The sequence below is a fragment of the Accipiter gentilis genome, chromosome 16 (genome assembly GCF_929443795.1).
Source record: "Accipiter gentilis chromosome 16, bAccGen1.1, whole genome shotgun sequence".
Lineage (NCBI taxonomy): Eukaryota > Metazoa > Chordata > Aves > Accipitriformes > Accipitridae > Astur > Astur gentilis.
In genome coordinates this window covers 3,145,168-3,157,482 of record NC_064895.1, presented here as the reverse complement: position 1 = coordinate 3,157,482, position 12,315 = coordinate 3,145,168, and the positions used below count along the sequence as shown (strand labels likewise).

General features: G+C 39.0%; 1 protein-coding gene across 16 annotated transcripts in view; it reads right to left on the bottom strand.

Moving 5' to 3' along the window:
• Window positions 1-12,315, bottom strand: part of DST (dystonin) — a 309,801-nt gene that overhangs the window by 179,699 nt on the left and 117,787 nt on the right. For 10 of the 16 annotated variants that reach the window (XM_049819450.1, XM_049819456.1, XM_049819454.1 and 7 more), the window contains 4 exons: window positions 10,666-10,755; window positions 10,037-10,135; window positions 7,712-7,789; window positions 5,165-5,257 (listed from right to left, as the gene is read on the bottom strand). In XM_049819450.1, the coding sequence (XP_049675407.1) occupies window positions 5,165-5,257; window positions 7,712-7,789; window positions 10,037-10,135; window positions 10,666-10,755 (360 nt within the window). The remainder of the gene's footprint in view (window positions 1-5,164; window positions 5,258-7,711; window positions 7,790-10,036; window positions 10,136-10,665; window positions 10,756-12,315) is intronic. The other 6 variants (XM_049819457.1, XM_049819458.1, XM_049819462.1 and 3 more) reach the window with 1 other exon arrangement.

The following is a 12,315-nucleotide window of genomic DNA, read 5'->3' as shown; positions in this document are numbered from 1 at the left end:
GTATCAAAAGAGACTACCACTGAAGCCTACGAGAACAACCACAATACAGTGAAGACCTGACCACACCTGGAGCTCCGTCTCAGACATCTGTCTCCTTTCTAGAGAAAAGGAGGCTGAGGGGAGACCTTATCGCTCTCTACAACTACCTGAAAGGAGGGTGTAGTGAGGTGGGGGTCGGTATCTTCTCCCAAGTAACAAGTGATAGGATGAGAGGAAATGGCCTCAAGTTGCGGGGGGTGGGGGGGGTGGGGGGGGGGGGTGGGGGAGTGTGTTAGATTGGATATTAGAAAAAAAAAATCTTTACTGAAAGGGTTGTCAGGCATTGGAACAGGCTGCCCAGGGAAGTGGTTGAGTCACCATCACTGGAGGTGTGCAAAAAACACAAAGCAATGGAGCATTTAGCATGTGTCATTTCATGGTACTAAAACAACATACAAGATAATCAGCAAGCATTTTGTTGCATAGCCCAAAGGTCACATGCAGAACAACAGAGAGATAAACATAGGCCAAAGAGAAAATAAAAATTAAAGCAGCATAAGATAGAGAACAAGGCAAAAAATAAAGGTTTGCCAGCACAAACAAAAGGTTATACTTGGAGCTGTTTGAGCTGTACTGGCAACTACTGCTCAAAATCTGAAATAGCTCTTCAGCTTTCAGGTACCACTGAGCTACCAAAAGTCACAACCTTGAACAGGAGAGGTTTTATATCCAGTGAGATGGCTTATAAGAAGAGGAGTTTGTTCCTTGGTGGTGGTTTTATGGGATTAAGGACAAAGAGAATCAAACGGATGAGTCACCTGCTCCTAAATCTTGTCCTGCTACAGATATAGTCTAAATATGATTCTGCAATGAGCCCTAATACCTCTCATCTTTTCTGTGATTCAGGTGAGTCCCAGAAATGCCAAAAACTCCATACTCATTTTCTTACCTGAGAGTTAGCTTTTTTTTTTTTTTTTTTTTTTTTTTTTAAATTGCTGAAGAATTCCAGAGGCGATAACTAGGAGTTCAGCTGAAGAATAACATACAGGAAGAGTATACCCCACCAAATGCTGCATGACAGATCTACTACAATGGCTAATGACTGGGAATCACAACTCCCAGGTGGAATACAGTTTATCCTACAACCACTTATAGCCAGTATTAGACAACTGGCCACATAGCTCCATCTTTAAATCTTTGAGAAGATCAGACCTTGAATTCTTCTAACTATTTTAAAGCAGAGGCAGATTAAACTTCAATCCTTGGGCCCCAAGACTCATGGCTCAGGCAAGACTCAGAGGCAAGTTTCAGAGCCAGCTGCTCCCAGCAGAAATAGGTGCCAGGAGAACGGCAAGTGAAGGCCAGACCCAGCTCTCTCAACTCCACATTGCCACCTCAGGAAAGCAGGCAGCATGTCTCTTAAATCCGTGATAGGGGTCACCATACAACAGCAGAGCAGCTGAAGCAGAGGTATATGCACAGGTCCCTGAAGGTCCCATCATTCCTCTGCCTTCTGCACATCAGTTACAGAATGGACCACCACAGCTGAGCTGTCTCCTCCTCTGGCCACCCTGTATGAAGGCCACAGCCTTCACAACCAATGCAAGACTGCTTCAACATTACTACCTGCATTGCAGGCTCTGAACACCTAACTGTGGTAAGGGATACCAGGAGCTTGAGAAACAGCTGGGTAGTGGTCCTGTATCTCAGCCAAGTCATCTACAACAAATCCACCCTTCCTACCTTTCTGCCCAACAGGGTAGAAGTTTAACTGCTGATCTGCTGGGCCAAATGAACAGTCTATAGACTGCTTTGTGGCAGCCTGATAAGGAATGAATTTTGCTCGAAGGCTTGCAGGGAGTCAGCAGCAAAAAAAAAAAACCAAACAAAATATTTGCTGGCTGACAAGAGAAATGTGAAGAGGTTACACATGCCCCAAGGACGCCTGAGAGAAAGCACTTGTCTGGCCAGAGAGGGCTGGACAGTCCGTAACACCTGGACAAAAAAAGTTACTGACTGAAGCCTTGAAAAGCAGCACCCTGCAAAGAGGCCTGACAGCAGGGAGATGGGGAGGGTGGAAGGAAAACTGTTTCACAGCAGTTCCTGAGCTGCAAAATGACAATGAAACTGTAATAGAAAAAGGCTACTGAGTCATGACTTAGAAGCTCCAGAAATTTTTTAAGGTCTGAGCTCACAAATGCCTAATTTTAGATGACAGAAAGTTTGAAGTTTCAGGTTTTGCTTTTTTTTGGTGTGTTTTTTAGAACCAACTGCAAATTATTCTAAATATTTAACATTTGTTAAATTGAAGAATGTTTGCAGTGGTTTGAAAAGAAATGATCACCAATTTTCACAGAAATTATCTTACTAAAATTGTGGTTACTTACTGAGGCCAAATTCTGCTTTCATTTACAGTTACTCATCTCCAATGTCATCAATGAAAACATACTGGGTGTTGAAGGAGTCCATTCAAGTATTAATTTGGATATTTAATACATATAGCCTATAATTATACAAAATACTGTAATCTGATTTAGCTTGTTCTACAGGTGCCAAGAAAATAAGTTAGAGTAGTTATTGCATTATGAAACTGATATTTTTAAAAAGCCACATATTATTAAAGGCATGTGAAATGCATACATTGAAAGCTTGCCTAAATCCTAATAATATACATGTCTCAGTGATTTTCAATATCCACAGGACAAATTATTTTCTAACATACTCAACTCAATAAACCACTGGATTTCCCATTCCATCTTTTCTATATCTTATACGTAATTACTTGGGACACAGAAGAATGTACAATTTCTGGACTTATGCAGCTGCAAAAGTCAGTAGTATAACTCAGAACAACATTTATAATTATCTAATTAAGGGTACCAAGTCACAAAGCCATAACCATCTCTAGACACAATTCAGATGCAAGGGAAACTTAATCCTCAAACACGTATCCTCTTTTATTTTTGTTCATCATGTCTTTCCCCTAAATCATTCCTAAATTCATTCCAATACTCAGAAGGCTTTTCTGTTTTGAGGAAATATTATCCTCCAGATAAGTGCCATGTCTCAGACAAACAAGAAACCACAAACAATGGCCACCAAAAGTCTGGCATCTTGACTACCTTCCAGGTTGCAGTATTATTAGAATACACTTAAATGATGGAGCAGAAGCAGTAACATCACATGGCAAACAGCTCCTTATACTCACTGAGGAATCAACTACTCCCGCAAATGCTGGGAAAAGTTAAGGGATACTTCAGATTAAGACACCTTAATGTACGTGTCTATATATTTGTGTTTACATGCTGGCTAGGTCTTGAAGAGACGATTTTATCCAGTGGAGGCAGAATTTAGTTTCCTAAACAAAGGTTTCTAGAGCTCTTTGAGATATCCTGCTATATGCCAACTGGCCTCTAGCTACAGGTCTAGAAGAACATGGGTCTCTCATAGATCTGGTGTCTCCGAGAACTCTACATGCGTGTCCTGGATACTCTAGTACACCTCAGATGTCACTCAAATGCCACCTGACTTTAGGAAACTGAATCAAAAGCCCTCGAGATCTAGTTAGTACAGTCAAGGGATCTTGAACAGCAATGTTTCACACCTGACAGAGACATAAGAAGAAAGTCAGTTGACCATATAGAACATTTGAGACACTTAACTATCTGAGATACCTACACGGGAATAGCAGATACACCACAGGACCTAAGGAAACTTGCTTCTCACTGCATATGCTACTGGATATGCTGTGTCATCTCAGATCACACTAAGCACCTATGCTGGACACCTGAATAGCTCAGTAGGTGCTCTAAGCACCTACTACAAGTGATCCGAACTGCTCCACCAGCCTCACCCACTGTATTGACTAGCCCTCCAAGCCTCACATCTGACGCTGAACATGTTTACCACCATTTAAGATGCACCCAAATTGTGCCAGTTGTCCTGTGCTTCAGCTGGTGAGAAAAACTAACAATTTCATCCTGCAAAATCCTATTCATCAGGCTCAGAAAAATATATATCAGGTAAAGGTTTAACTTCCACTAACAGCTTCTATTAATAATTCATTAAATAATCATTATTTCATAAAACACAGCAACATTCAATCACTGTGGGCCTAATTCTGTGGGTCATGCTTAAATACATTTAAGCCCAGCCTTCTTTCTCTGTATAACCATGTGGGAGCAATGACTGACATGACAGAACGGAGGGAGCTGAGGAAATTCAGGTCCTTGCTAGTGGTGAGCAGTTAGTGGTTTCTCCTTTATGCTTAGTGAATGGGCCTGGGCTAAACTGTGCACCCTGTTTAGACTAGGGCCACATTAGCCCTATTCATGGCTTCTGTTCCTCATTAGGATTTGCAGAAAGGCAGATTAGATCCTAGCAGTCTTTTGGGGTTTTGAAAGACCATTTTTTTTTTTCCAGTAATAAATCCAGTGCGGGATTTCCTTAATGATCCATGCTTTTTTCTACATGATCATGTAATTTTCTGATCATTTAAAATGACTGCACAGCAGGGAGTTTATCGCTAACAATGCTGCAGTCACTAAATGGGAATTATCTGTCATCTGAATTACATCATCTACAGCCACAGCCTTTGTGAAAGCCTCATTTGGAGGAGCAATTTAACACCACACACTGTAAGGCTGCATTATACTGTACACAATCCCACCAGTGTACAACAACCACAGTGCCACCTAGCGTGACCCCCATTACCGTCACTGGGGCTAAAAACAATGCGGAACTGTTACGAACTGCTTGAAAAGGCCGAGAGTAGTGCTTTCTAAAATACTCGTATCAGCAGAGAAATCCAGAATGGAAAAAGATTTTAATTTTTTTTTTTAAATATATTTTAATATTCGAACAGAAGAATTCTGTAGACTTAAACAAGACCAGTTTGCCCAGACGTTAGAAGAAATACACCAACCATTGTCTTTAATGTTCAAAAACCAAGCTATTTTTTCCTCTTACTCCACAGAGTGGAAATTAGACAGCAAACAAACTACACCTTCAGCTTCAGTTTACATCAGCAGATAAGACACATTATCAAAACCTTCATATACACATTAGAGAAGAGGTATAATCTTTATTTGTGCGCAGCCTATATGGAGTGCTAAGTTGATACGTTCATCACAAATGTACGCAAGAATGTGACTGAAAACATACTGTCAAGCAAAAGTAGGCTTACCTGAAAGTGCAAAATTATGGTCCATATCAAGCCCAAAGTCAATTTGGGATTCCCATCTGTTATGTCATCATTTCTGATGTTAACCAGTTTCACCTGCCATTGTGGAAAGAAAATACAGACAAAATTGAAATAAACATGCCACCAACACATGCTCCACTACACAGGCGCAACTATAAAGGATGCATTACTCACTTCCCAAGTCTACTCTGTTTTTTTTAATTCTCAAAAGCAGAAAGGAATTGCACTCTGGCTGTAAGTGGCCCGCCAGTGTCTCTTTCCCACCCACTCTGAGCTGGAAAGATTCCTCAGCTGTCACTACACCAGCAGATCTGCTCCCAGTGCCAAATATCCTTCATCTCTGACCATGTCAGAGGGGGAAGGTATGATAGAGGGGGAAAGGATAACAAGAAGATGATGATCTGTAACTGATGTATCCGTCTCAGGGCAGCGCTGAGACCCAGGAAGCTATCACTGCCTTTCCTCCTCAAGAATTCAGCAGCAGAACTGGCCTGCTAAAACACAATGGTCTGGTTTGATAAACCCAGGAATTTAGTATCACATTTAAATAACCAATGGCTTAATAATGACAACAATTGTTATTGCTTCTGCTGCTGTACTCATTCACAATGCCATAAGCATGAAATGGTTACTACGATTAAAACAAAGTCCGACATTTTTGCCACTCCAATAAACTCACATCCAAAGCGAGTTCAATAATTCTATTTTCTTTGCCATATTTTATTATCACATTTGATTTCTCTATATGCATTATGTATCCATGTAGCCTAGCAATTAAAGATGACTCAGCTAAAAGGCATTTTATGCTTACATTAGTAAAGTTACATACACATGCTTTTTAACATATACCCTGTTATAAACACCAAGCAAGCAAAGGCATACCCTTCTCTTGATCTGCAGACATAATCCTAACTATTAGGAAAAAAAACCCAAAAAACCCAACCAACCAAAAACGTGCTCTCAGGAAGAAAGAGACCGTATTTCACAGTTCAAAAAAAGAAATTAAAAACAAATCCAAATGTTTTCCTCCCTGTTTGTGTTTGGCAATACTCTACAGGATAGTCAAATATGCCTTCTCTTTGTTTTTTTTTCTTTGTTTTTTCCAAGTCATGCTTCAAAATTATCAATATATAGGATGTCTCTGCCTTACATCACAATAAAGCATTGTATTTGGAGGCTATACAGCCAACCTGAGCAAGTTGCCTCCTCAATACTGTTTAGAAACACCTATGAGGGGGCTGAAACTTTAATCAAATGCAAGTCCCACTGGCAACTTGCTAAGAAGACCAAAGGCCTACAGGCGTTTTGTACAGTAGGGTACAGCCAGCTTCACGAAACTGCAAGGCTAAAGAGAGCACAGAAGTCCTGAGATCACAACCAACAGCTGCATGACGGAGACTTGCAGTTCCCAATGACACGTGCACATTCACAAATATGAGGATGACCTGATCCTCAATCCCCTGCGTTTTAATAGGATGGTCTGTCATGCATAAATAAGGCATGGTGCAGTACAAGTCCAGAGGTTTCACTGCATAAAAACGCTGCTGTGACTGTCAAGTAGCCATTCATTTACTTTGTACTGTTATTTGATCAATGGCTTACTTAGGTGAACAGGAAAAGTTAGCTTTGAACTCAGCAAAACAGGATTGAGTTCTCAGTGCACACTTCACTCAGTGACCCGAAAGATAGCTTGCAATTTCACTCAAAATATGAAAAGACATTTGTTTTTATAACCAAACTAAGTATGTCTATGGTTTGCTACCTCATATTTTTTCAAACTTCTTAAGTAGCAAATAAAATAAATTAAAACCAAAAATCAACCAATCAGAAAGCAGATTTCCAGCGTCAACTCATTTAGATGGGATGGATAGGGAGGTACAGTTTTACCTTCCATCCATGTTTGGGACATTTTTTTTTAATATTACCATTTTGTAAAAGGAGAAAGCAAGAATCCTGTAAGTGTTTAAAAGAAATTTAAAAGTGGAAAGAAACTCACAGCAGCAGAAAAGCACCCAGCTGTGTGGGTTTCAATTGTTTGGCTTAGAGGAGATACAGGTGAAATTAAGCCTGAATCCTCCACAGCCCCGGTGACTCTGCTGCCTTACTAGGGCACCAGTTTTGCTTTCACCAGGATCAAATTTAATCAAAACAAGGAACTCCCACACAATGTTCTAATTTCTCTGAATCTGCATTTTGCACTACATACTAGATTGTGAACAAAACCACGTATCAGCTAGTGAGTGGGCAGCATGAAAGAGAGTTAAATCTACCAAAAGCAACTCCTGAGGATCTTACCCATAATTTTCACCTCTTTAACAACATATACCACATGGAGTGTGTTCATGTTATTGCTCAGAGAAGGGTGGTGTAAAGTTACCTTTACCACATCTCAAGCATGAGATCAAGCCAGGCCTACACTAGCAGCTGTTATGCAACATGCATAAAAGACCAAGCAGGACATATTTTTTATTTATTAGCTACAGGTGACAAAATTTTCATTAACATTTTTTATTAATATTTTCACCATACCTGGCGTTTTTTCAAATAGTCAAGTGCAATTTGAACGTTCTGCAGTCTGTGAAAACGCATCCGACCTTTTTCTCGGGGCTAAAATCGGAAAACAATAGTTGTGAGATTTTCTTGTCAGACAAAAGAACAAACAGTCCAATAAAAGATACCATGTAAAACATCTGAAGCACCACTGTTTTAATGAAGCCAATACCTTTGCTGGAAAAGTGTGCTTTAACAATTTTCTTTTTTTTTTTTTTTTAACTGTAGTTGAAATTTTTTAGCACAGTGGATGGCAAGAGAGATCAGTGGTCCCAAACTGCAACTTGGATCCATGCAGGCTGATAGGTGTTTTCCCTGTAAAGTACTACTAAGGCCAAGAGGGCTAAAAAAGGCCCTACATGAATCTACCTACAGAAACTAAACTGCAATATATTATTATAAAAAATTTACAGTATATTAAGCAAATCAAAATGTAAGTAACATCATGGACCTTTATGTTGCTCTGTAAACTCTGTGATAGAAAAGGTTACCTCTGCATGCAACTTTATGATTTACTGTTTTTTATTTACAGTATGACTGCATAATCATCATGATATCAATATATATTTATTTAAAGCATCTAATAAAGATAATACCTTCCTCCAAACAGAATAATATAACATACACAGCCCTAGAGTGTCAGATTAAACTCTTGATTTGGGTAGAACATTATAAAGTGTGAAAACACCCAACAAGTCACTCTTCTCAAAGCAAAGGCAAAACTAGCAAGAAGAAACTGCAAAATAAGCATGAGTGGTGTGTTAATGGAAACATGGCAAAACTGCATGCAGTTAGTGTAAAATCACCAAGAAGAAGAATCACACAGAAAAAGCATACTTTACTTAGCTGTCACAGATCAGCAATGGGAAAGCAGTTAAATTTATATCATCATCATCACATCCAAATCTTTCTATTCTTCTTCCTTATTTCAGATTTTTCACAAACTTTGACAGCAATAAACTGGAACGCACTATAATTGCTAGGGATCAGCCATGAATATGAATATTTCCTTACACAGTCACTGCGAAACACACAGATACAAGCCCAAGCCTTCCTCAACTGCATTTTTTTCCCCCCCTGCAGAGTATCAGATGCTTGCCAAAAGGAAACATGGGAATATGGAGTTGAATAAGAAGCATAAACTAAAACACAAAGAATTTCAATTTCCATTATAGAACCTTCAAATTAGCCCCTTTTTTCACACCAATAGCCCAGGATCAAGCCCTGCAGCCCTTGCTACTGAGTAGCTTCCCTGGATGGAATGAAGGACTGCAAACCTGGAACTTAGTTTTCCATAGCAAAGAGAATATAATAAATCCCAAACAATATATTTAGGTATATCATCTCAGAGGGGAAATATTTTTTCCAATGTACAACTAAAATGCGGTGTTTTGAGTTATGTTATGCCCCAGAAAAAAAGCACACAAATTCCACTGAAATCACAACTGCAGCACAACACACGGGGAGCAAAGGTGGCACTCGGGCCCTACGACAGCAAGTTGCTTTAGCAAATGCTAATGATGCAAGGTCTACAAAGACATGATACAGCTCACTTGGACTAACAAGCACTCAGCATTTTACGCTTTGTAAGTAGATATTTCCCTTCTGGATGGTTAAAATACAGTGAAACAATAACTCAGCATTTGTTGCAAGAAAGATAAAACCCGCAAACAATCCATGTACTTGGAAGCCACTACACAGAGCTGACACTTAACTTCTACTTTGACTATCTGCTTTTGTAAAAATAACTATTACATTTGATAAATTCTAACAAATAGGTCTGCACATCTGAATTACCTCATTTCAAAATATTATCCAATATTGTCAAATACACTGTGGGTGCAGTAGACTGGTGCTTCTAATTAAGACAAATCAAATTAACTTCACCAAGAGACTTGAAGCCTTTGTCTAAATTACTTGTATATGGGCAATACTGTTTGCAAGTAAAAAAAAATAAATCTTGGTTTAATTGAATTATGGCACTTATTTATTATTAAAACAGATTATTTTATAACATCTTGATAATATTGTCCAGTACACAATTGCACCATGGTTTTGTACAGTTTAACAAAAGAAAACAAATAGAAATCTTGAACATTTGCATTTTAGCTGTTTGCAGAAAGGCTGAACAAAAATTTGTCTTTACCATACCTCCATCATAAACATACGTATCCTGGTTTACCAATGTGAGTTCTTTTGTACTTTCTACAGCACACTACTGCAGCACACAGAACTAAGAATTTACGTTAGCAGACACCACACTTCAAACACTACATTAGTACAGTTACGGGGGTCGGCACCTACCCCCTTATCCTCATCCTCCACATCCTCATGCTGTTCATTTGCGCATGCTTCTGTTGAACTCACCAACCGTAAAGTCTTCAAAAAATCTCGCTCTCTTGGCTAATGAATATAACAGACAGGAGACAGGACAGCAAAAACACAAGACAGACCACAAATGAAAAGAAGAGCATGAAAAGAAGAACATAATGAAGAGAACAAATACCAAGCAAGGGAAGTAATGCTCACAAAGAAAGGAAATGACACCTGAGGAGTGTGTTAGACAATTTCAGGGACATTTTATCCTTGCTATTTGTAAGTTACTCCCTTTAATATGAAGGGATATTAAGCATCCTATACTTGTTAAAAAGAAAAATTGTAAAGAAAAGGGAAGAACAGAAGAAATAGCGCATTACCCTATTAAGAAAGGAAGCCTCACTGACCACAAGAAACGAAGAGAACAGATTGCATTCCCCCACAGAATTCATGATGGATTATTTCACCAATAGAAAAACAACTTGTCTTTGGTATCAAGTCACAGATTATGGAAAATATCAAAGAAACCTCCAGCAGTTGATATGCAAAGAGATGACAAACAGAGCAAATGTATATATAACAAACTGGAACAACTGCATTCTGATCTAAAAGCTTACCAAGGTGTCTCCAGAAAGGACTTCTAAAAGCGAGATCAAGTTATGTCCATCTCTTAGGTCTTCATATAGGTCATTCACATGCTTTCGAACCTGAACAGATAAACACAAAAATTAAATATACAATCCCCATTTATACCTGAGAATTCACACTCATTAACACATATCTTTTAATATACAGATAAACCTCAGATGTACCTCAGTGTGGCTTTTCCAATTTATTCACTTTCATGGCAAATTTACAAACCCAAATTAATTGTAACAGACAAAATTCATTTCTATGTCTGTACTCAGGCAGTTCATTCACATTTTATTTCATTTTACTGAAAAGTAGTATGAAGTTATGGGTAATGAATGCATATAGCAACGACAAAATCAGTATCTGACAATTTAAATGATAACCAATACCAGATACCCACCTATTTTGACCTAAATAATGACTACCAACAGACAACCCTAGCTAGATCCAATGAATTGTAAACAACCACACAGAGCTAAATCCTGTCTTGACATACGTATTATCCTCAGCATGTCAGTTTACTGTAGTCAGGCCAAAAGTTAACACCCTTTCTGGCCTTAAACTTATGACTAATCAAAGCATACTATCCACCAGTTAACAACATGTTTTGTCACCTCAGCTTTCTCAGTACTTAATGAGTTTTCCCAACGGCTCACACATCTACCTTACAAAACATACCAAAGAAATAAGACATTAGGTTGATCTAGTGAAGCCAAGGACATGCAGAGCCCTTCCCACCAGCCATGCCAGTGGCAGAAGCTAATGCTCCCTACATCTCAGCAGCAACACCAGCAGTCACCAACCCAACAATCCCCTCCTGTGGTGCCCCTAATAGATGGTCAGCCTTTGCCAGCTGACCTCATTCAACTAAATGGGGTTAAGAAGGGCTGATAACCAGCAGACCCTATGAGGCCAACCATGAGCAAGGGTGCAGATGTAATGAGAAGAGACAGCCAAAAGACCTAACTTTTCTGACAGGCAAAACAAAGCTGGGAGATGTCTGTCCACAGGCCAACTTCTTGTTTCTTAGCATTAGTTTAAATATAACTTTATCTGAAATTTATTTAACAATTTCAGCCAGCTACTCTTTAAACATGAAACAAAGGACCTCACTTCTCAGAAGCAGAGATTTTTGACGCTGCCAGCAGGACAGAGGTTGAGGGCTTTCCAGCTACAATTTAATGTTGGCTCTTTGGCATTCCCATTAGGGCACCAGATCAGAAACTTCCTAAGCTTACAGAGAATAAAATACAACATCAGAAATTTCTTCTAAAGTTATCACCTCTGCTAGAGATGAACTGTACTGATCTATGACACTCCTCTGACTACCAACATTTCTGTGTGTATGATGAGGGCAGCAAGAATCGACCCAGATCTTTGACTTTATACAACAGCTCTGTTTACCTGACTTCCAGTGGAATTTCTAGATCCATCCTGTTGATTAAATAACTGTCTCCATACTGGTGATTCACTTCATAAAAGCTTTTTAGTTCAGGTTTTCTTATTTCAACTTTTAAACATGAAATTACCCTGCAATATGTTTTCACAAAGACCGTCACCTTAATTGAGAATAATATCAGAGCATCTGCAATATGTTTTCACAAAGACCGTCACCTTAATTGAGAATAATATCA